General features: G+C 35.4%; 3 protein-coding genes across 3 annotated transcripts; 1 reads left to right on the top strand and 2 right to left on the bottom strand.

The window, feature by feature from the left end:
* Positions 1-58: 58 nt before the first annotated feature.
* Positions 59-6,073, top strand: LOC129240690 (uncharacterized protein DDB_G0285291). The gene is made up of 4 exons (XM_054876636.1): positions 59-293; positions 3,467-3,618; positions 3,694-4,300; positions 4,370-6,073. Exons 2-4 carry the CDS (start codon positions 3,485-3,487, stop codon positions 4,718-4,720), a joined length of 1,092 nt encoding a protein of 363 aa, XP_054732611.1. The 5' UTR covers positions 59-293; positions 3,467-3,484; the 3' UTR covers positions 4,721-6,073.
* Positions 6,074-8,312: 2,239 nt separating this feature from the next.
* LOC129240695 (uncharacterized) lies at positions 8,313-8,845 on the bottom strand. Its single transcript, XM_054876649.1, has 2 exons — positions 8,611-8,845; positions 8,313-8,550 (listed from the first exon to the last, which is right to left on the bottom strand). Exons 1-2 carry the CDS (start codon positions 8,758-8,760, stop codon positions 8,449-8,451), a joined length of 252 nt encoding a protein of 83 aa, XP_054732624.1. The 5' UTR covers positions 8,761-8,845; the 3' UTR covers positions 8,313-8,448.
* A 5,112-nt stretch (positions 8,846-13,957) lies between these two features.
* Positions 13,958-24,371, bottom strand: LOC129240703 (uncharacterized). The gene is made up of 6 exons (XM_054876660.1): positions 23,971-24,371; positions 23,756-23,886; positions 21,810-21,933; positions 18,675-19,070; positions 18,268-18,605; positions 13,958-14,240 (listed from the first exon to the last, which is right to left on the bottom strand). Exons 1-6 carry the CDS (start codon positions 24,124-24,126, stop codon positions 14,177-14,179), a joined length of 1,209 nt encoding a protein of 402 aa, XP_054732635.1. The 5' UTR covers positions 24,127-24,371; the 3' UTR covers positions 13,958-14,176.
* Between the last annotated feature and the right edge of the window lie 425 nt (positions 24,372-24,796).

Below are 24,796 nucleotides of genomic sequence, written 5' to 3' on the forward strand. Positions count from 1 at the left end.
CAAGCAATCAAAATGGTTGGTCGCGTACCGAGTTATGTTCGTTGTCTATGTTGGACGTTTGAGTCGATTACCAACTAGGACAAAAATTCAGCTACAACTTTTTACAAAGTACATACAATAAACAAGAGCGCGGCGTCTAAAAACAATTGTTTAAGTTGCAAAATAGTGTACAAATTTTTAAAAACAGTTATTTATATTTAAAACTAAGTGCTTGACTGCATTTAATATCTATTAGATATTTCGTTGGGTGAAACGGCGAAGTGTGAAAACCGAACGAGTGCAAAACGAAAAAGGTAAAGTGTCACTTGGAAGCATTTTCTATGCTTTTAAGGCAAGTAGTAATTTCTAATGTGAAAACAAAAATGAATCACGGTTTATGTTGGTGCTAATAGTTATTATAAAAAATAAAACGAAATTCATAAAAATTTGTTGGCGATTTGTTAGCTGGCGCGTTTAGTAAATATTTGTTCGCAAGCGTGCGGAGCTCCTATTTTTCAACGCGTGCAACAACCGAACGCGAGCGTGTTCGCACGACGTGCTCGAAGGAAGGGTGAAGAGCGGCTATGCGGGTTAAACTAAGAAGGATAAACAACAAAGTCGCCAAAAGCAAATAACCAATACCTGTACATTTGCTAATGCTTTGATTATTTCTTAGCTGCTCACAATGCTAGCTTTGGCTGTATATAGCACTATGAAAATGATATCCCTTTCGAAATTTGTGGCAGGGGAGATGTATGGGGAGTGCTGCTGGAGTGACTGTTCTTGACCGAATATAAATGCGCGTCGTTCGGCTAATGTAGCACCGGCTGTCGTGGGAATGCATGCTTTGCTTTTAATGTCGGCCTCCAAGTGTTCTGCAGTTGAATTAATAAAATTGTCTAATGTTCTTTCTGCGAACCACTAACAAACTATAAAAACACTCCATCCAGAATTTAATGGAGTAAAATTAGTGGTTAATACAATTTCTCAGTTTGCCTTTATAACAACCCGCTAAATTAATTGACCACTCATCATATAAGAGTCGTCTTGATGGAAAAGATAATTTACCTTTGAATACAGCGGTTCTAGGTCGTCACTGGTCCTTGAATGTATCGAGAAACTGAATATACTAGGAACACAAAATCGTACCTCAAAGGTATAATTGGGAACGAAATAGCGGACGCATTGGCGAGAGAGTTTGCAGGCTCACCTTTAATACGACACGAGTCTTTCCTTACTATGAGACAACACATCATCAAGTAAAAGCTTATGAGCGAAGAGTTAATGCTAAGAGAAGTTTGCTGGCACCAAATGATTAGGCTTATAAAACTCATAACCCACCCCAAGAAGGAGAAGCGCACGGCCATTGAAGGTGAAAACATCTTGGCGATCTCTTCGACAGTCGGTTCTACGTAACCGGAACGACCCGGATTTTTATCCGGCCAGGAACTGTCACTTCAGCAGCATTCCCAGTATAGGTATGGATGTTTGTGCTGCTACAACAACAACAACAACATCAGCTCTATCCTAAGTTTAATAAGGGCATTGGGACTGGATGAGGTACTGTGATGAGCAGAAGGCACAAAAGAGCAGTGGAAACCTAGTAGATAATCTAATCTAATACAGCGGGTCTATTCTATAATACGATGCGATTGGAAATTTCAAATAAATCAGCTCTGAAATCAGCGGGCTCATATACTCATCAGATTAATCAAAACCATGCGAATACGTTATTGCATTAGGGTAAGATTCGGATCACTAGACAGGGCTAGTGTACTGGGGCGGCAGCCCTTGGTCGGGAATAAAAACCCGAGTCATTCCGGTAACGTAGAACCGGCTGCCATGGGAATGATTGCATTCCAGTTGTCCTTACTGGAGCTAGTTTCTTAATCATCCATCGCGGGTTCTCCTTTCCTTACACATACCCACCCTTCTTGAACGTTTTTGCCGGGAGACTTGTTGAATCATAATCCTTCAATAGATAGATAGGTAGATATATTTTCTACGATGTTTGCACTGCGACCTCAAGATCTTTTGCGCCTTCTACTCATTACAGTACCTCAACCAGACCCAGTTCCCTTATTAAACTTAGGATAGAGCTGGTTTAAATTGAGCGTATATGTTGTTGTTGTTTTAGCAGTAACTTTGCCCTGTAAGTGTAGTGTAATCACCGGTCGTCTTCGTCTAGCTCATCTAACGGCTAAAAGCCCAGGAAACTTGCTGTTTCGACAGGTTGGATCCAGAGGGAGAGGGATGTTAGATAAGTGGGTTTGATGGGGCATATAAAAAGGTGATTAGTGTCGTGCGAGGTGCCTTCACATGCCGGACATATGTTTAGTATGTAGGGGTCGATTCTGGATAGAGGACCTGCTACCTTCATGAGTATATGTGCCTTTCTTCTGGCTGCAGATGGCCGAGATGTCTCAACCTTCTTCGCGCTATGGCGCTGCATTCAAGGGCAAGATGCATTGGAGTCTCCTGGGATTGCGCGTAGAAACGACAAGAATCAGTGGAGCAAGTCCCAAACTAATCCTTTAATTATGCAACCACTTTTCACAATCCAAAGCGCCTTATGATTTAAAAAATAAAACGATAGTGTTCTAACCACTGAATCCTTGTACTTAGTTTATAAACCTAATAACCATATAAGGGGGTCTTCTGGTCTCGAGGCCCTGAAATGAAGGGTTTTTTTGGGGATTGATTGTGACAAATCCTGTGAATATTTAAAAAAAAATATTTTTTATTTTAAAGGTACATGTCTTGGCTTTTAAAAAATGGTTTTGACTTTGAAAAAAATTAACACCCGCGACCTTGAAATGCCGCTGAAGACGTCCACCTCCAAACGAAACAGGTCTCCATTTTGGTCACGGTTTTTTCACCTGGGTAATCAGAAAGCAAAAATTAGATATGCGTTGTCTTCAGAGTTGCCCTGGTTAAGTTTTCCCGTGACAGATTTTTTTTTTTTAATTTTTTTCAAAAGTTATGCAACAATTTGCAAAAAAAAATTTTTTTTGCTCATTTTTTGAACTTTAAAAGGTTATAAAAATGGAATGAAAAAAAATTTCAAAAATCGTACACGGGGAAACTTAGCGGTAAGTTTTCCGAACCTTTTAAGACCAAAACCATTGAAATCGGAGTATAACTACTATGAAAAGTGTGACCAAAATGCTTAAAAAACACGATTTTCGGGGAAACGCGTTTAAAGATAAAGTTTATGATAAAACGGCCGGAGGTGGGTACACTTCGGTGCCCAGAAAAATGTGAAAAAATGCGATTTTCAAAAAAACCTTTCTGTGGCGTATTCTCGCATACACATACAACAAAATTATGCAAAAAAAAAAAATCGATTTTTTTTTCGCTGGAGACCAGAAGACCCCCTTAAATGGAATAACCATTTAAATAAGGAATTTCTACAAGGCAGGATTTTTACGTACGCAACAATAATATAATTTAAATAAAATATATAATTGTTTTTCCATTTTCAAAGGTGATCCCTTCCATTGCGATGTCCGCCGGTCTAAGTTCATTAAATTGCGATCTACGTTCTTACTCGCGTCTCTGGCTCGGCGAATTTATTGAACTCTATCAACAGGAAGAATGTTTATGGCACTCCAAGCACCCCGACTACAGCAATCATAGGTAAAAAACTAAATTTTTTTCCCTTTTGTTTCTTTGGTAAATTAGTAAATATATTTTATAAATTATATTTTATAGTGTACGCAATAAGGCCTATGATCGGCTGGTAGAGAAACTGAAAGAAGTGGAACCTAATCCGGATCGTGCTATGGTCGTGCGCAAAATCAACTCGCTACGTTCCGCATTCAGACGCGAATTTCGCAAATCAAATTCAAAGAATAACTACGAAACAAGGCTATGGTACTACGACAAGTTGCTTTTCATCGCCGAGCAAAATACAAAACGTCTTGCAGCTATGCGTGATGCCAAAACACCAAAACGTTCGTTGGCAATAAGTTTTGGTGTAGATGATTCGATGGAATTCGAGGACGAACCTATAGTGGAACCCACTAATGTATCGCCCTCCGAAAGCCTCAATCATTCACAACCAGCTGAAATAAAAACTGTAACGGTCACCTCAGGTGAATGTGTTATTGTTAAGGATGAAGAGCAACATCAGCAACACCAGCACCCACACCAACACCATCACCAACATCAGCATCAACACGAGTTACAGCAACAGCAACACAACGCCGAACAACACATGCAACATGCAACAGCCGCAACGCAACCACAGCACGCGACAGAAGTTAAAGTTTTGGAAATAACGTCATTGGATACCAATTCGCAGCGCGAAATACAGCAGGTTAGCTAAAAATACATAGTTTAACTAGTTGTAATCTCTATAGTGTAAATTTTGTATTTATCGCTTTAGGCTGTCAGTTCGCTGGAACAACATCAGCAACAAATGCAACAGCAACTGCATCAACAGCAGCAGCAACAACAACAGAATCAGGCTGGTTCAGCGCAAATAACACAAATTCATCAGCAAGTTCCAACCATACAAATAGCGCGCGAACACTTGCAACCACTGTTTGGTAACTCTTACACAACTACAGCAACCCATCGACAGGAGGACGAATACGATGCCATCGGCATCAATGTGGCATCCAAGTTGCGTGTAATGAATCCAACACAACGAATTATTGCCGAAAAACTGATTAGTGACGTGTTGTTCAATGGACAATTGGATAATCTCAGCGTAGCCTCAACATTGGCGCAGTGAGACGACGTTTTGCATATTTTATAGCAGCCAAAAACAGAGGTAACATAGTGCAGGTTCAATATGTATGTAGGTGTGAGAAAAACTTCTTGAAGCACATTTTATTAAGGGGTTAGGTGGGTTTCAAAAGCTCAAAATAGGTACATTTTTATGAATTTTTTTTTATTTAATCAACAGAATATTTCATTCCATCAATTTAACACATAAAAGATACATATTTTATAAGTAGTTTGTGAAATTTTCATTGAAAAAATTTTGAAAATTAAGGCGTGGACACGTCGTCTCCTATGGCCCCTCAAAAAAAAGTTCTCTCGGCGTAGTCAGGATAACTCATGACAGATTCATCTGAAATTCAAAAACAAAAAATTTTCTGTTAGTAGATGTTTCAAACTCGTGCTTGGACGAAGGAAAAAAAAAAACAAAAATTACATTTTTGGCGGCGTTGAAAACAAAAAACCCTTATTTTGAGTAGAATTTGCACCCTTCATGCCCTTGAAAAATTACTTGGAATAGAAAAAAAAAAAAATTTCTTCGTTCAAGCACGAGATAATGTTATTCCAAAGATATGTGCAAAATTGGAACAAAATCGCTTCATAACTTTTCGAGAAATCGTGTCCACCGACTTAAAAAATCGAGTTTTGAGATAAACGCGTTTAAAAACGAAACGCTGCACTGACATGGCCTGATGGGCGGAACTTCTGAAGGGTCTATCTCGTAGAATTTTACTCGAATCAATTTGAAATTTTAGGAGAATATTTTAAACATATTATACTATTTAATAAGACAAAAAAAAATAAATCGATTTTTTGAAATTTTGAAACCCACCTAACCCCTTAAAGAAATTAAACAAGAAATAATATTTCCTCATTTAAGAACATGAAAATATGTGGAAGATGTTCTGCAATACAATACTGGTGCATTGTATGTATATCATTAGACTAAGTACATACACATATTAATAAGAAGTTTATATTTAGTTGTTTCTCAAACATTTGACTATCTCTTTTTGAGATGAAATTGTGTTGTAAATATCGTATAAAGTTTTGGATTTAGTTAAGCGTATTCGTTTTCTAACTGACATTTATATTATATTTGCATTGTCATCTCAAATGTTTGTGCAGGTTGCTTCACGTTTGCTTTACGTCAAACGGACAAACATGTGCTATAACAACAAATTGTGCACTAATGTATGTTAGAGCTCAGCCTCACAACAAAATATTAACATAAGTCTTAATTTTGTATTTGAGTTTTAAGTGCTGGAGTGTATCAATTAAATTTAGCGTAAGTAAGCTTGTGTATTTAAGTTTTGGAATAAGTGCACAGGGAAAATAATTCAATAAAGTGTATTTTATTGTATGTTGGGTGTGTGTGCATATAGTATATATGAATTTACTCATGATTCGCGCAGCAGGCCAAGATACAGTTAGCAACAGAAGTAAGTATACACCGGATACGTTTTCAATTTTCCCTCAATCGATTCCTTCAAACAACCTAAATTATAACAAAATTGTGTTTTATTTACATGAATGATATACAAAAATCATATTTAATCCAAATAATGACAAAATTTACAAAGGAACGAAATTATAGTTTTTTTTTTATTAAATTTTATAAAAATTCATGTCTCAAAAGTAAGTAAAGGGTGTTTTTTAGAGGTTAGGTTTTCAAGTTGAAATAAAACGTATATAATTTAATGTTATGGCTAAGAATTTAGCTTTATTATAAAGATAAGGGTTTGCCATTATGTTTTAAAAATGATTTCGGTGATTCAAATTTTTATATTTTAAAAATTCCAGCCGAGAGGCCCAATTTTCGACCACTTTTTGCAGCAATTGGGGCCGTATGTCAGCAATAACGCGCCGAATATTCTCTTCCAAGACGTCAATCGTCTCGGGCTTATCTGTGTAGACAAGCGACTTCACATAGCCCCACAAGAAATAGTCCAGCGGTGTTATATGGCACGATCTTGGAGGCCACGCCACAGGTCCACGGCGCGAGATAATGCGTTCACCAAAAGTTTCCTTCAATAAATCGATTGTTGCGTTGGCTGTATGGCATGTAGCGCCGTCTTGTTGGAACCAAAGGTCGTCCACATCAACATCGTCCAATTCAGGCACGAAAAAGTCATTAATCATGGCTCTATAGCGCTCTCCATTGACTGTAACATTATGGCCGGCTTCATTTTTAAAGAAATATGGACCAATGATTCCCTCTGCCCATAGAGCACACCAAACAGTGACTTTTTGAGGATGTAACGGCGTCTCAGTAATGGCTTGTGGATTATGTTCACTCCAAATGCGACAATTTTGCTTATTGACATACCTATTCAACCAAAAGTGAGCGTCATCGCTGAACAAAAACCATTATTTTCGAACCGCGCGAACCGAACCATTATTTTCGTAATAAATTTGCACGATTTGCAAACGTTGTTCAGATGTAAGTCTATTCATTATGAAATGGCAAACTAAACTGAGCATAAATCAAGTGACAGCTGTCAAAAAGACCATCTACGAAAAAAGTAGTGCCAACTTGAAAACCTAACCTCTAAAAAAACACCCTTTATACAGTTCATCATATTATTAATTTGTGAAATGAAAAACATAATTAAAATCAAATCCTAGTATTTGGTAGGATAACCATTGGATTTTACAATCGCTTTAAGTCGTGATGGCATTGATTTCACCAAGTTTTCACTTACAGCTGGTGGTATTTTATTCCCTTCCTCTTGAAGGACGTTTTTCAGTTGTTCCTTATTTCTAATGTTTACGTATTTGCCGCTTTAAATGTTCCATTAGGTTGGTATCCGGGGACTGTGGCGGCGTTTTCAGCTGATTTCGCACATTGTATAACAGCCGCTCTCGTACAATGTTGGATGTGTGCTGGGGGTCATTATCCTGCTAGAAGATAAACGTTCTTCCAAGTCCCAATTTCGTAGCGCTTTCTTTTAAATTATTTTTGAAAATGTATAAAAAAACCATATCGGTCCATAATATTTTCGATAAATACCAAGTTTCCAACCCTATTCGCAGCCATACATCCCCAAACCATCATAGAGCCCCCTCCATGCGTCACAGTGCCGGTCACATTGTTTGGATCCAATTCCGCGTTAACTTTTCTCCAAATTTTTGCACGGCCATCAGCTCCACAGATACTGAACTTACACTCATCAGAAAATATGACTTGGTTCCAAAACGTTTGGTCATATTTTTCATGATCTTTTGCGAATGAAATCCGTTTACTCCGATTGACACTACTCACGAAGCGCTTTTTCCTAACATTGCGCCCATGATAACCAGGAATATGCAAAACCCAACTTCAGATTTCAATTTGGGGGCACTTATTTTGGGGTTTGTCTTGATTTTCCGTACGACTAACCTTTTTTCTCTGGGACTTAAGAGCGGCGGATGCCTTCAACGCTCTTTATTAGTGAACGGCACCTAAAATTTACAACAAAGCTTATCCCAGTACACAGTTACCATGTGTAAAATTTTTTTGATTACATATTGAGGGAAGCGTTAGCGTCAAACAATTCCATAAATCAGGCTCCTGTATACTTATTTACATATGTTACTAACTGTATGTAATAATTCAATCATTTACAGTATTAAACTGGGAAAGGTAAACACATATTTATATTATATATTCTTCTAATATATGTACAATAACAACGTAAAAACTAGCAACTTTACTGCATTTCAACTGCAAGCATCTCCCAAGCGACACTTTGTTCTTTACTTTGCAGCCGCTTTTGCTACAGCTGGTGCGGTGGTATTTTCAACACTTGCTCCTCCGCCGGTTATATCTTGCACTCGCCTCCAGCAGTATTTGGCAAACTAAAAAATTGGAATATTAGATAACAAAATATTTGTGCTGACTTCAGTCCAACAATTTACCGTCACAACCGGCAGGTCGATCTCCTCGTCGGCGGTAACTAATGTACGATTTTTCTGCATTAAGCTCCAGGCGTAGTGTATGCCGATTAGCGAGGGAATCACGACAATCGCAACGACATTGCGTTGAAAAAATGTTTGATTCTTCTTCATCGTAGTATTTAAATTTTCTTTACTACGACTTTTTAACTAATTAAAAACAAATCATTTATTGGCGACTCTTCGCCAGCTGACTGAAGAATGCAAATCAAAACAAACTAATGACAGCAGCTGTGTTTATTGAGGCGAGCATATTCCCATATTGGGAGTTGCCATATGAAGGAAGTTAAGGTATTGGGTAGGAAACCGGAAATGCACTGCATGAAAGGCAACTTATTAGTTATTAACACACTTTTATTAGGTCGGGTTGTATGTATGTATGTATGTATGTATGTATGTATGTATGTATGTATGTATGCATGTATGTATGTATGTATGTAACGGAATCTTTGAGCTTAATTTTCACTGGCTTCTAAACATCTGATCGACTTGAAATTTTGCACACCTATCAAGGACCGATGACAATGCAATAATTTGATAAAAATTTTCCATTATCCTTATTGGGATTGCCAGGATTAATATTTTCTGTTTTTACCTGTGGGCAAAAAGTAAGGTGAATTTGGTTGTAAAATGAAAAATCGTCATTTATTCTTGTAAATCAATTTCATCCCCTTCAAAATAATGCCCTCTCGATGAAATACACTTATGCCAACGAGTTTTCCAATCCCCGAAACATGTCAAATACTACTTTTTAGTTCGATTAGCAATAAAAGCGTGTTTTTTAGTTTTTTTAAGCTATATTTTATTTTCTACTTTTTAGTTCGATTAGCAATAAAAGCGTGTTTTTTAGTTTGTTTTTTAACTATTTTTTATTTTTAGTATATGTAGGTGTTTACGAGTAATATACTATTACACAACCGCACACTAAATACTAACCTCAATGGTGGTGTGGAAACTAAAAATACCCAATTTTCGTTTAAAAAAATACCCAATTCATGTTTCTACCGGTATGGCAATATTGGCAAATGTTATAAAAAATGCACATTTTTCAGCGCTCTCACGAGAAAAAGAGTTTCCCATCTAGTCATCTATGTTGTGTGTTCCGAGTCGATCAGATTTTTAGAAGCCAGTGAAAATTAAGCTCAAAGATTCCGTTACATACATACATACATACATACATACATACATACATACATGCATATATACATACATACATACAACCCGTCCTAATAAAAGTGTGTTAATAACAAAATATGTGTACAAATGTTAAGATCAATAAATTTAAAAGTTTTCTAAAAAAAAATTCTGAAAAATTCTGAATTATGTGCTCATAGGCTATTATTTTTTTATTGAATTTTTGGATTCTCCATCGTCGATTTTACATGTGGTCAAAATTTCGTCAAATTCTAGTTCCACAAAGTGGGTCAAAACGTCAGTCAAAAAATAATAAATATTTACAGACATAACGAGATTTGAGCGCGAGCTACTTTCGACAAAAAGTTTGAAATTCATTTTCTCAAAACATCAAAAAATTTATAGGCTATTTTAATACTAAGGGGACGATATAACCCCTTGGCTTTAGTTTAGAATTGAGAAACATTTCTGAAAATATAAACATTGATGTTTATGGAAAAAGGCGTCGCGGCATAGAAACCGCGCGATTGTCTGTCTTATTTTATACACGTATATAGGTTAGGTTAGGTTACGTTAGGTTATGGTGGTAGTCGGCCTGTACGACCATGACCCTACAGATCCGCTGTGATACCACTGTGCTACACGGGAACCTCATTTATATTTCAGCGTGGAACCATTTTGTGGCTCTTATGAAGTGCAGAATTGGTCCCATCGCCACGCCAGACAGTTCTGTAAGAGAATTGAAAAAGTATTTACCTAGCCAACCTCCTCTGATTTTAGCTAAGCCTGGACAATTATAAAAGAAGTGCCCAACTGTTTCTTCTTCTTTCTCATTTCTGGTTGGTTAAGTTGGTTAAAGTGGTGATTCTTCCAGAATCCAACTAGCGCTGCTGCACCATGTTGTTGCCACATCCTCGATACCAACTTGTTTAACGGTTATTTGCAGCATGACTGTATTCAGTCTGTGCGGTTTAAGAACCTTATTAGGTTGTTGACGTCTAGGCCAGACAGTTGTTCGAGACTATCAACCCCTTTTTCTCCGGTTGTTTGCAACTGTGACAGTATGTATTGTGAGGGATACCCATTTTGGCTGCTTGTTCTCCGATAGACCAAAAGCCAGCTATGACTGCCGTTAGTCTCCAGGCGTCCCGTCCTCATCCCTACAACTTCTACAATGTTCATGGGAGAAAACTTCTGGGCTCAAGGAATGCCAAAATATAAGCCACGACCTTGGAGTGTCCTCTTCGGAGAGACTAAGCAGTTCCTTTGTATCTTTCTTGTTTATGAGTGGGCATAGTAGCCTGTTACGCCTTGTACCTTCACCTGTCCATGTCCTGTTGGCCTCTTGGATAATGTTGTTTTTGATTATTTGTTTGCTCGTGGCCATAAATATCTCAATGGTACTTCTTTCACTAAGCAGTTGAAAAATGGTATCTCTCGGCTATAAAACTTCCCTCAATATATTTGTACCCCGCAACCCAAATAAGGCTGACCTTGAATACGACTCTAATATCATTTACGGCTGCCCGGCATGCCTGTGCAACCTTTGATCTTAGTATAGCCGCATTCTTTGATTTATTGACTTCCTGGCTATCCCAGAATATTTTTATAGCTAGAACTACTGCCTGATAGACGCTGCAGAAGTTTGGTAATCGAACGGATAGTTCCAGTCCTAATTCTTTCGAAAATCTCCTCAGCCAACCTTATCGTCTAGCTTGGAACCATCTGCATAGGATTTTAATTCTCCCCTTATACATACATGTCCTCGGGGTCTGCCATTGCCCTCTTGACGGTACGCTCGTCTTGAAGAGTCTGTCAAAGGTGAGTGTAGGAGTATAATAGTCTATTTATTGTTTGTGACTATATCAAAGATTTAGTTGAGCCAAACTGATTACCACTTCCAGCGCTTTGTTTGGGTTGGTCCTTAAAGCACCAGAGATGCATAAAAAGGCTGTTATGTGGACCTTACTCATGATTTTAGCGTAACTCGCCTTTTGAGCAGATGGCCAACATACAAATATTCGAAACTTGAAAAGAATGATACAAAAGGTATCACAAAAACATAGTAAAGTAATTAAAAATCAAAAATCACGGTTTATAAGTGTATTGTATGGCTTTGATAAGCTTTAAAAAGGGGTCTTTGTAGATTTTTTGGCCTTCGTGTGAGCGGCCAGCGATCGCGCTTGAAAAGAATAACCTTCATCAGCCCAACTCTGGCTACGCCATCCACAGTATTTTTGTGTAGAACTCCTTTCCGCATTAAAACCATTAAATCAAAAATAAAAGCGTCATGTGCGTGTGTGTTGTAAGTACGCACAATAACAATCATCAACACTGAACTGAAATATGTATTTCTTTTTTGTTCAATTTTTGTTTTCCTTTGCAGGCATCCGGCAACACTACACTGTTGTCAAATCATTGGTTGTTATTCTCGTTTAAAATTGAAAAGTGATATTAATACATGCATTTGCATTTAATTTCAATAGAAATATTTCGAATTTAAGTATAAAAATAAGTAAAAACACGCGTGTGACTGTATATCTTGTGAATTCAAGTGAAGTACAAAAAAAAAAAAATACCAGTCTAACGGTTAGACGGGATAGAAGTGAAACCTTCCGTAAAACAAACTGAGAGAGAATGAGACGAAAGCAGCATTAGGGGCGGGATAATTATAGGTTTATTATAATATTGCTATAAAGTTCATATTTTATTTTCTTCATTTTATTATTATTCATCCTCAATGTTTTCAATTTCAACAAATGATACGAGTGGCTTATGATAGATAAAATATGATACAAATGCTTTGGTTTCAATGTTGTCAACATATCTTTGAAATACCGCGTCAATTGTTGTTTTTGATCGTGTTGTCCGTTCAGTGCGATTGTTACACATTTTTAAATTGAATGTTGTATTGAGAAAGTCAATTAAAGGAACCGCTGTGTCTAATGCAAAATTTACGTTAAAATCGCCACTTAAAATCATTGGAACTTTATCGTAATCTTTTCTAAGTATCCGCGATACTTCTGGTGTATACTTTATTAAATTTTCGTGAATGAATTCCGTGATGCTATTTATTGATTGATTCGGTGAAATATAAATTGCCACAATTAAAACTGTTTTTCCATTGCTCAATCTGGTTTCGCATGCACATATTTCTCTCACTTTAGAGAGCTGAACAGACAGTGATTCTAGTTGCTGTGCATTCAGATCTATCTGTGGAGTTACAATACGAGCACCGTCATTTTGATTGTGGTATATTGCAACACCGTCTGCAATTGCGGTAAATATTTAAAAATGAAAATATTTACGAATATAAAAATACGGACGCAATACAGCACACGCGGTTGCTATTATGAGCGTCGTAACGCGTATATTACACAGACGTACTAACATACACACAAACATTCGTAGGACGCTTGGTCTAAGCAAGTATTAGGTAGTGTAGTATAGGTATACATAATGCCTTCTCGCTCACCGTGGCTCCGTAATACGCAGGCGCGCACACATACGTACTAGCATACATCTAAACATACATACGTATGACGCTTGAACTAAACACCAAAGCAAGTAATTGGCAGTGTAGTATACATACTACAATACTCACTATACTAGCGTGGCTCAGCAGTACGCAGCCACACACATATACGTATATCAACATATAACGCTTCGTAGTGTCGCTTTTTCGTTTCATCGAGTCTCAAATCACTCCCAACGATTCTAAAGAAGTTTTCACTTCAAAAAATTGCAAACCTATTTCCGGAGTATTGGGAGTTATAAAGGTTGGTCCTGAACCACTCCCTAACATCTCCACTAAGTTTCATTAAATAAATCACTGTACTTGCCAATGCGCTTTATCCTGACCCTTTATGAAAAATCAAAGTAGAATTAAGGGCAGATAATAATTTGTGAATAAAAATTTCATGCGCAATGGCAAAGCGAAGTCGCATTACGATGTTCAATCGAAAAAGATTAGTTTATAAATTGAAATAAAAATCAAACATTTTAAATTTTTAAGTACTAGAGTAAAATAGACTGGTTTTTGAATAAAGAAAGTTTGTTGACTATTCACGCATTATTGCGGTAAATATATAAAACCAAATCAGAATTACATAATAATAAAAAAAATATATTTATAAATGTATTTTTAATGAATTATGATATAAAATGATTGCAATAATGTCGCAAGTTATTTGTTTCGAGTAAATCAAATGCATATACTCGCATACAACTTTTTACAATATATGAAACAAAATTTGGTGACATATATTTCACATATATTCGCAGTAAGGTGCGATTTTGTTCAGTAAAATTCACTTTGATGAAAACACTTAAAAAATCATTCAAAAAAATCATCAAATATCGTTTAAAAAAATCATCAAAAATCAAACGCTCAAAATCATAACCTCACTTTTCCGTGTTCAACTAATAAACTCATTATAAATTGGTAAATGCGTTCAAACCTGAAAAAAGAGTTTAAAAAAATTTGTTAAATTAAATTAAATAAAAAAATTCTTTTAATTCAATTAAATAAAAAAAGATTGTTTTAATTAAATTGAATAAAAAAAGTCTTTTAATTAAATTAAATGTAATTCAAATATTAGTTTGGGGAAAAAGAAATGAATTATTTTTGCGTAAAGTTCAAAACTTTATTTAAAATGTTTCGGTCGGTTCGATTTAAGTGAAATATGCCCCATTTTCTTGTATAATTTGTTGCCATTTTAAAGGTAGCTTAATAATGCCTCCCTCATAGAAGTCTTGGTCCTTATTGGCGAAAAACTCTAGTAATCGATTTTCACAATCTTCTCTTGACACCAATTTTTTCTCACTCAGAAAGTTTTACAATGAGCGAAAAAGGTGGCAATCGCTAAGGCCAAGTCCGGATTATATGGCGGATGCATTAACACTTTCCAACCAAGTTCACGGAGTTTTTAGCGAGTTACTATAGGCGTGTGCGGCCTTGAGTTGTTCAAATGGATTACAAAACCTCTTCTATTGACTAATCGGGCCGTTTCTGGTCAATCGCCAAGTTCAAACGTTCCAGTTGTTGATAGTAGGCAGATATGAATTCAGCAGAGATCTAAATTTAGTGTTTGGCCATACGGAAGCAACTCATAATAAATGATTCCTTTCAAGTTCCACCAAATAAACCATAGAATCTTCCTTGTCATTAGTCCTGGTTTGTCCACCGTTAGAGCTGCTTCATCACGCTTTGACTACGATCATTTTCGCACAATATTGTCGTATGTGACTCATTCCTCATCCCCAGTCACCATCCGTTTAAGAAATGGGTCGATTTCAATCTGTTTGGTCAAGGCTTCGCAGAGGGAAATTCGGTCCATCAATTTTGTTTGGTGTTAATTGGTGTGGCATCACAACAAAATGCTTCTTATGCAACTTTGCATGAATGGTTTAAAACTGTTTTATGACAGGACGATGCTACGACTACAAACATGACGGTTAACTTCGACTATTTCTCGGGTCGAGTCAAATCTCATCTAATCTTACGTTGGAGAGAGGGGGCGGTCTCGGCAAATATCACGCAATTTTTTTCTGATTGAAACAAAAAAAAATTATACTATTTTGGTCCATTATCCAGATAGTACATGCTTAAGATTTAATCTTAAGCGTAATCGTAGTATGATTAAGATCATTCACTAATTCGTTCGAAAGAAAATAATTTCATTCATACTTCGACGTTATACATTACTGCTGTCAAACCACCATATTTGTTTTATACCAAATAGCTCAATTTAATCTGAATTTACGGTACAGTGTAGCCCGGCGTTTGTTTTCGCGCCACTATCAGCCGAACGCGCGACTCGATGAACAAGAGCGTACGAGCTGAGTGGCAGCGACACACGGACAGGTTCCAACCTTCTTTGTTTAGAGAGAGCCAATATTTACTCTGCGTGCCTATTTTGTTTTTTGTTTTTTTAGTTTTTTAACGAGCGCGAATGTCAACAAATTTTTATTAAGATTTACAAAGGGAAATTGTTTTTAATTTTTTTTTAGGTTGTGAAATGCGATGATCAGAACTGCTGCAGCCCACGCCGGAGTGATCTGCATATGATTCTTCACGACCGTTTTCTGCCACTTCCATACCCTATCACTTAGGTTGATTGACGTTTGATAATTCCGGACTTTAAAGAACATGACGGAAAGTCATTTGCTCCATTTCTAATACGCCTACCGATTCAACCGCTGAATGCCTTTATCAGCACGCCTTATGATCTCTATTGCCCAAGTATACGTGATGATTTAGAGAAAATATGCTGCAGTACATGCGGTATTTACTTCGCATCTATCACAAGAGCTGCAGAGCACAGGCGAGCAGCTCACATTGCACCAGCTAAGCAAGCGCGTATGTACTGCAAAGTGCGACCCTCACGCAAGACGAGCTAATGAGTTACTGTGCGCAAGCGTCAACGGCTTAGAGTGGCTAGATCAGAACGAAGTTGAAGGAGCAGGAATTAGAGTAGATATTATTGATAACGTCTTATAATTCGATTTAACAGGCTGCACGCACGAAAAAATGTGTCGTTACCTCGCTCATTAGTGTTACCTTGCTCATTTGTCGTTACCTTGAATGAAGTGCAAGCGAAAGCGTGGAACGAACGACAAAGCAAACAAAGCAAACGAACGGCAACGTTCAACATCTTGCTCTCTCCTACTTAAGTGAGCGTATATGTGTATGTATATGCGCATATGTACATATATAAATTCACTTATTTGTATTTGCATATGCCTTCCTTATTGATTATTATTAATTTGATTTACTTGAAGAATTTAAAATAAAACCAAGTTTGTTAATAATACCTGTTGTTTTAATGTTATTATTATTTTTTGACGTGATAACGTCTTATAATTCTATGTAGCCAGTTGCACGCACCAAAAAATGCGTCGTTATCTTGCTCATGCGTCGTTACCTTGCTTGAACATGTTATGTTATGTTATGTTATGTGATGTGATGTTATGTTATGTTATGTTATGTTATGTTATGTTATGTTATGTTATGTTATGTTATGTTATGTTATGTTATGTTATGTTATGTTATGTTATGTTATGTTATGTTATGTTATGTTATGTTATGTTATGTTATGTTATGTTATGTTATGTTATGTTATGTTATGTTATGTTATGTTATGTTATGTTATGTTATGTTATGTTATGTTATGTTATGTTATGTTATGTTATGTTATGTTATGTTATGTTATGTTATGTTATGTTATGTTATGTTATGTTATGTTATGTTATGTTATGTTATGTTATGTTATGTTATGTTATGTTATGTTATGTTATGTTATGTTATGTTATGTTATGTTATGTTATGTTATGTTATGTTATGTTATGTTATGTTATGTTATGTTATGTTATGTTATGTTATGTTATGTTATGTTATGTTATGTTATGTTATGTTATGTTATGTTATGTTATGTTATGTTATGTTATGTTATGTTATGTTATGTTATGTTATGTTATGTTATGTTATGTTATGTTATGTTATGTTATGTTATGTTATGTTATGTTATGTTATGTTATGTTATGTTATGTTATGTTATGTTATGTTATGTTATGTTATGTTATGTTATGTTATGTTATGTTATGTTATGTTATGTTATGTTATGTTATGTTATGTTATGTTATGTTATGTTATGTTATGTTATGTTAAAGTATATTATGTTATGTTAATGTTAACTCATTCTCTATATCCATACAAAATAGCTATCAAACAAATAAAATTAAAATTTTCTTTTGGAAAATGCAACCATTCAATTAGTATTTTCTTATGACGTTATCACGTTAAACTATCGTCAGTAAACCGACTTTACAGACAACCTCTTTTTTTTTCATCGCAGTAGTTATGATTTATGTCTTCTACTCGTATTGTAAAATTTTTATTACATTTATAACTCTCAGCAATATTGATTACTAGTCTTAACTAGTCGTAAATAAAAGCACGAAGCATTTTTTTTCTTTTTACAATAACAATCTAACGCGTTTACATATTGTAAGAAACCCACATTTTAAAAAATCCCACGTGAGATTGGTGGATGGGGGAGGGGGTTGAATAAAATCTTACGACATCTCATCAGGGGGGGAGGGAGGTACAGAAAATTGAAAAAAAACACCTCACGTAATTTATGGACGCCCCCTTACAGTTCGGCACCATAAACCCCATTCACAATTTTAGCGGTCTGGCTTGCATTTTCGCCTTTATTAAAGAAAACTGTAAAATGTTGCTGACATGCATTGTAACACCCTGTAACTCACAACTGAACGGGGCAAACAAAAAACAGCAAACGAATTTTTTCAGTGTGAAATGTCACTATGACGGAGCATTAACTTGAAACTGCTTGATCGATACTTAACGAAATATCGATCACTACAGCCATCTGCCGAGAAAATAACGCATTTCTTTTTCCCCAAACTAATATTTTCCAATGCTATACTTTGGATGAAATCAGTCATTAAAATCATTTTGCTCACCTATTATCTGTTATGCCGCGAAAAAATCCCTTCGCTAAATTGGACATAGAATCGTGGTTGAAGACATAACAGTGCGCCAAATAGGCAATATTGAATTGAATCATCAGCTTTGCAAAGGGAATTCTTTTGAGTAATAAAAATGGCCCACTTTCAACGTGTTTTAAATGCTGATTACAGCAGGATTGCCAAGCTGCTTGAATTGCTATCACCAGGGCTAGTACGCTGAATGTAAGCTTGTCCAAGAAGATATACGAAAGGCCGCCTAAACCGGCTGATAGCAAATGTTGTGGTGTACCATAATTGGAATTTGAGTAGCGAGTCAGAATACAGCTTGATAGCTAGAAATAATAAAAAAAAATTTCATTATTCATTCAAGTACCTATCAAGATAACAAATCATTAAATTACCCTATATATGGATATGTAGGACAGAAAAAAAGTGGTCATTTTGAAGCGTAACATTTTGAGTTCCTTCAAACTTCGCGGTGCTTTGCCTTTAGTCATAATACTCAACAAATCTAATGGTATGCCATACAGTAAATATGTCCTCATGCCTTCCAAAATAAATCGAAAGCAAGTTTTGCCTTCATGTATACAGGATCTCGCCTCTTTCAGATCTTCGTAGTTTTCGGACTTCTTTTGTTTTGTGCCAGTTGTAATGGGCTGAATAAACCAAAATCCATTGAACTCCTTATGCCGCTTCGTGTGCAATATGACAGCGCTCGAGAGCATAAATATTAGTGTTTGCATTGGCAGCGAGCGGGTGATAAAGCTTTTACGATCGCGTAACAAAGTCTCCAGTACCTGTAAACAAATAAAGGTAATATTTAATAATAAAATTAAAAATTGTTTCAAGAGTTTAAATCTAATACCGATATTGTTTAAATGAAGAACAAAAATAAACCTGATTTCAATCGATTATTTGGTGGATTTATTATTGAAATGAAATTCACCAGAGTTCATAGTAAGTGGAAATATATTGGTGCTAGTAAATTGGATTCGTTCGATGCTGGCCCAAAGAATCGTTTCGGTGCGAGCAGAGGAAGATCTGCTAGTGTCATCCGGAGTTAATAGAGGCTGCCCCCAAGGCGGTGTGCTGTCTCCATTGCTCTGGTGCATGGTAATCGATCCTCTGCTCTCCACCTTAAACGATTCGGGAGACTACGCACAAGCATATGCGGACGATGTTGCTTGCTTGGTAACAGGCCCTTCGCTTATGAACATCTGGAGGAAAGTGCAGAAAACTCTGGATCGGATTGACACTTGGTGCTGTGCGAATGGGCTATCGGCAAATCCCGCCAATACTGGTATTGTCCTCTTCACCAGAAGGAGGAAGTTTGATGGACTCGTTCTGCCTAAGCTAAAAGGAGTCACAACACAGCTATCCAGGGAAATAAAATATCTTGGAGTAGTCCTCTATAGTAAGCTCCTATGGAAATCACACGTTGAAACAAAGACATCCAAAGCACTGACAGCTTCCTGGCAGTGCAAAGGTGTCTTTGGGAAAACATGCAGTCTTTCTCCTAGCAAGGTCCTATGGATCTACACGGCTATGATAAGATCTATTATCATCTATGCATCAGTGGTCTGGATGAGTAGACTCTCTCTCGTGGGAGTCAGGAGGACCTTATCGAGACTACAACGCACTGTGACCATCTGTTGCACCGGAGCTTTTCCGACTACTTCAGGTCCGGCATTAGATGCTCTGACTGGTTTACCACCACTTGATGCTTTCATCCAAGGAGAGGCCTTGAAGGCCATCTGCAGGCTGAAACACAATGGGAACTGGTACGGCATTGGAACACAGAGAAGGCATGGACGTCGATCCAACGATTCTCTCCGTGCCCCTTGACTCCATGCCATCAAGAGTCGTACTTGAAAAGCGATACAGTGTAGTGCTACCAGAGGCTCAGTTGTGGGAAGACTCAGAAAATTAGCCCTGCAAACACTGTTTTCGCATTTTTACGGATGGCTCCAGGACCGAGCATGGCTCCAGCTCTGAGGTCTACGTGGAATACAACGGAACAAAACTGCACTTTGCTCTTGGAATGCATGCATCTGTGTTTCAAGCGGAAGTGTATGCAGTTCAAGAAGCGATGAACTTTGTTGTGGAAAAGCGATGGAGAGGCAGCCCCCAAACCACATCAGGGGTAGTTAAGTCCTGTAAATCCCGGCTGAACTATGTCGGTAGACATAATAGCCTGATGCTAACATGGGTCCCGGGACACGTGAGTATCGCGGGTAACGAGACCTCTGACTCCTTAGCTAAGATGGGCTCTGAGGCCAACTTCTTTGACCCAGAGCCCGTTTTACCACTCCCTTCTGCGGCCATCAAAGCCACGGTTAGCAAATGGGTAACTACCACCCACAAGCGAGCTTGGCAGGCTGAAAGAGGCTGCAGATGGACTAAACTGACACAACTTAAAGTACGTTCACATATGCATTAATTACCAATAAATCCACAAAATAAATCTACCCGTACACATATGGCAGATTACCTTCAAAATTGGCAATCATCTGTCAATACAGTTGTGAAAGGTTTTTCTTCATAGAAATTTTGGTGGAATATTTCGGTGTTTTTGGTTTGGGAGTTAAGCACAAGCATTTGCACGAGCATTTGATTATGAGAAAGCTCCGTTCAAAATGGGGGCCCCGTTTGCTCACTGTTGACCAAAAACGAGAAAGCGTTGATGATTCTGAGCAGTGTTTGGCTATGTTTCAACGTTAAGCCGGAATTTTTGCGTCGATATTTAACAATGAATGAAAGATGGATCCACCACTTCACTTCGGAATCAAAACGATCGTCATCTGAGTGGTCGTCAGCAACTGGTGAGCCTCATCCAAAGCGCCCGAAAGCACAACAATCGGCTGGAAAGGCCTCGCTCTCGGATGGCTAATATTGTGGTAAGTGCGTGATGTAATATTAATCGACTATCTTGAAAAGGGAAATACCAACAACAGCGAATATTATATAGCGTTATTGAAGACCGAAATTGCAAAGAAACTTCCGAATATGGCAAAGAAAAAAATTTCGTTTCATCACAAGTCAATCAAAACAATAGCAAAATTACATGAATTGAACTTTGAATTGCTCCCACACCCACCGTATTCGCCAGATTTGGCTCCCACCGACTACTGGCTGTTCGCAGACCTAAGAAAAATGCTCGAATGAAGAGATTATCGCTTAAACTGAGGCCTATTTTGGGGTAGGTGATAAATCTTTCTACAAAAGTGGCATTGAAATGTTAGAGCGGCGCTGGCGTGATTGCGTTGTTCTTGATGGAAACTACGTCGATGAATACAGCTAATTTTGCACACAAAAAAAGAAGTGTTTTCTTTGTTAGGCTCGGGACTTTTCAGCCCATGTGCTACATATGTACCTAGACTTATTTCACTGTTATTACACTCAATTAACCGAACTGAGTCTACTCCGCCGCCAAGAGTTCTATTACGATTATAAACAAATAATGCAGTACTACTAATGAGTTCTTGTGACTATTTACTGATATTTTTTATATACTCGTATTTCTCTAAAAGTCTTACCGCTTGCGTTGTAGCAGTGCTAAAGAGGCGTACGGTGCGTATCGGAAAGAACCAGCTCAGCTGAAATGCTAAATATGTTGGCAGGCATGTGGCTGTGTACAAGTAATATCTTCCGAGTAGATTCCTTTATACCATTTGAATTTAAATAAATAATAAAGTTTGAAAAAATTAGTAAAAATTAAAAAAAATATATAATTAGAGTTTGAAAAAATTAGTAAGAATTAAAAAAATGTAAATCAATAAAATTTCTATGAATTTCATAGATTCCTTCATCCAATTTGAATTTTAATAAATGATGAAGTTTGACAAAACTAGCAAAAGTAAAAAAAAAAATTTAATTAAAGTTTGACAAAATTATATTAGTAAGAATTAAAAAAAAATGTAAATCAATAAAATTTTTATGAATTTTTTAGATTCCTTTATACAATTATTAAAATAAATAATACAGTTTGAAAAAATTAGTAAAAGTTAAAAAAAAAAAATTAGTTAAAGTTTGAAAAAATCAGTAAAAACTAAAAAAAATGTAATTCAAGTTTGAAAAAATTAGTAAAAATTAAAAAACAAAATTAAATAAATAAAATTTTTATGAATTTCGTAGATTTCTTTATACAATTTGAATTTAGTTAAATAGTAGTTTGAAAAAAATTATTGTAGTAAAAATTAAAAAAAAAAATTAAAGTTTGAAAAAATCAGTAAAAACTAAAAAAATGTAATTCAAGTTTGAAAAAATTAGTAAAAATTAAAAAAAAAATTAAATAAATAAAATTTTTATAAATTTCGTAGATTCCTTTATATAATTTGAATTTAGTTAAATAGTACAGTGTGAAAAAAATTAGTAAAAATTAAAATAAAAAAAATTTAATTAAAGTTTGAAAAAATTAGTAAGAGTTAAAAAAAATTTAAATCAATAAAATTTTTATGAATTTTATATATTCCTTCATACAATTTGAATTTAAATAAATATTGAAGTTTGAAAAAATTTGTAAAAATTAAAAAAAATTTTATTAAAGTTTGAAAAAATTAGTAAGAATTCAAAAAAAAATTAAAAAAAGTTTGAAAAAATTGATAGAAATTTAAAAAAAATTTAAATCAATAAATTTTTTTATGAATTTCATAGATTCCTTCATACAATTTGAATTTAAATAAAAAAATTAGTAAACATTAAAAAAAAAATTTAATTAAAGTTTGAAAAAATTAGTAAGAATTAAAAAAAAAAATTAAATCAATAAAATTTTAATGAATTTCATAGATTCCTTCATACAATTTGAATTTAAATAAATAATAAAGTTTGAAAAAATTAGTAAAAATTAAAAAAAAAATTTTAGTCAATAAAATTTCTATGAATTTCATAGATTTTTTCATACAATTTGAATTAAAATAAATAATAAAGTTTTAAAAAATTAGTAATAATTAAAAAAAAGATTTAAATAAAATTTAAAAAAATTAGTAAGAATTAAAAAAAAAATTTATTGTAATACACAATAATAAGCAATACAATTTCTAAGAATTTCATAGATGTTTTCATACAATTTGAATTTAAATAAATAATAAAGTTTGAAAAAGTTAGTAAGAATTAAAAAAAAAGATTTAAATAAAATTTAAAAAAATTAGTAAAAATTAAAAAAAAATTTTTATCAATAAAATTTCTATGACTTTCATAGATTTTTCTTACAATTTCAATTAAAATAAAAAACAAAGTTGAAAAAAATATGTAGTAAAAATTAAAAAAAAAATGATTTAAATAAAATTTAAAAAAATTAGTAAAAATTAAAAAAAAATTAAATAAATAAAATGTTTATGAACTTCATAGATAGAAAATTAAAAAAAAAATTTTAAATAAAATTTAAAAAAATTAGTAAAAACTAAAAAAGAAATTAAATAAATAAAATTTTTATGAAATTAGTAAATTTATATGTAAGTATATAAAAAAAAATACATTTACTAACCTAAACAAACATATGCCGGAAAAAGTTAAGGCACAAGCCAAAGCACTCCACAATGAAGATTCCAAGTAGTGGCGCAGAATATTTAGGAGCATTTGTCGATTTAAACTCTTCGGCCTGAGCACCAGCGGCGACTGTAAACAATAATTCAAAAGTAACATCATTTTACATTATTCATTCGATTTCATTTCATTCACACAATCGCGTTTCCCACTTACAACAGCCAATGGTAGAAAATATCTCAAGCTCCCCAAAGAGCAGCGATAACAATTCCACCACAACATTTGCTTGCATGTTTGACCTCTGTGCAATAACAAATCTGCGCATGGTAGACAATTGAATGGTGGCTCGAAGAATTTACTTAATGCAGCCATATTACACGAGCGTACTTGTATGTATAGGTAAATCACAACAGACGTTCGATGCGTACAGCAAGGAGCTGATTGAGCGACTGATCCCGGCGTTGGCTAATGCAAGCGTCACTCACAAGCAAGCGACTATATGTATACAATGTACGTAGGTGCAAGCCGAAGGTCAGTAGTATACAAATACATTAATGCTCCCATGGAATCCATTAGCTTAAATTGCACGCAATGGCAGTGGTAGTTATACCCTACAAAAATCGTGTATTTTAAGAATTATTTGCAACAATTTTTCGAAATATTTTTTTCGTTTTTTTTTTTTTTGTAAAAAAACATGTCAGCAATTAATGAAATATTTCAAAAAGAACTCAAAACATGCTTGAGTAAAGTGGGAAAAGTTATAAATGCGACTACAGTATATACTCGCTAATGCGGACACTCCGCAAACTGTCATTAATCGTTAGACTTATATTAAACGAAATAAACGAATCTGGTTATTTTGTAGGTTACTTCTTTTCTCTTCTCGATTGGCGCGATAACCGCATACTCGATTGCCGAGTTTAACAAAGCGCGTCAGTCGTTTCTTCCTCGTGCTTACCGGCGCCAGTTGGATACACCAAGTGAAGCCAAGTTCTTCTTCACCTGATCTTTCCAACGCCTCCTTTGGCATTCCTCTTCCTCT

The sequence above is a fragment of the Anastrepha obliqua genome, chromosome 1 (genome assembly GCF_027943255.1).
Source record: "Anastrepha obliqua isolate idAnaObli1 chromosome 1, idAnaObli1_1.0, whole genome shotgun sequence".
Classification (NCBI taxonomy): Eukaryota; Metazoa; Arthropoda; class Insecta; order Diptera; family Tephritidae; genus Anastrepha; species Anastrepha obliqua.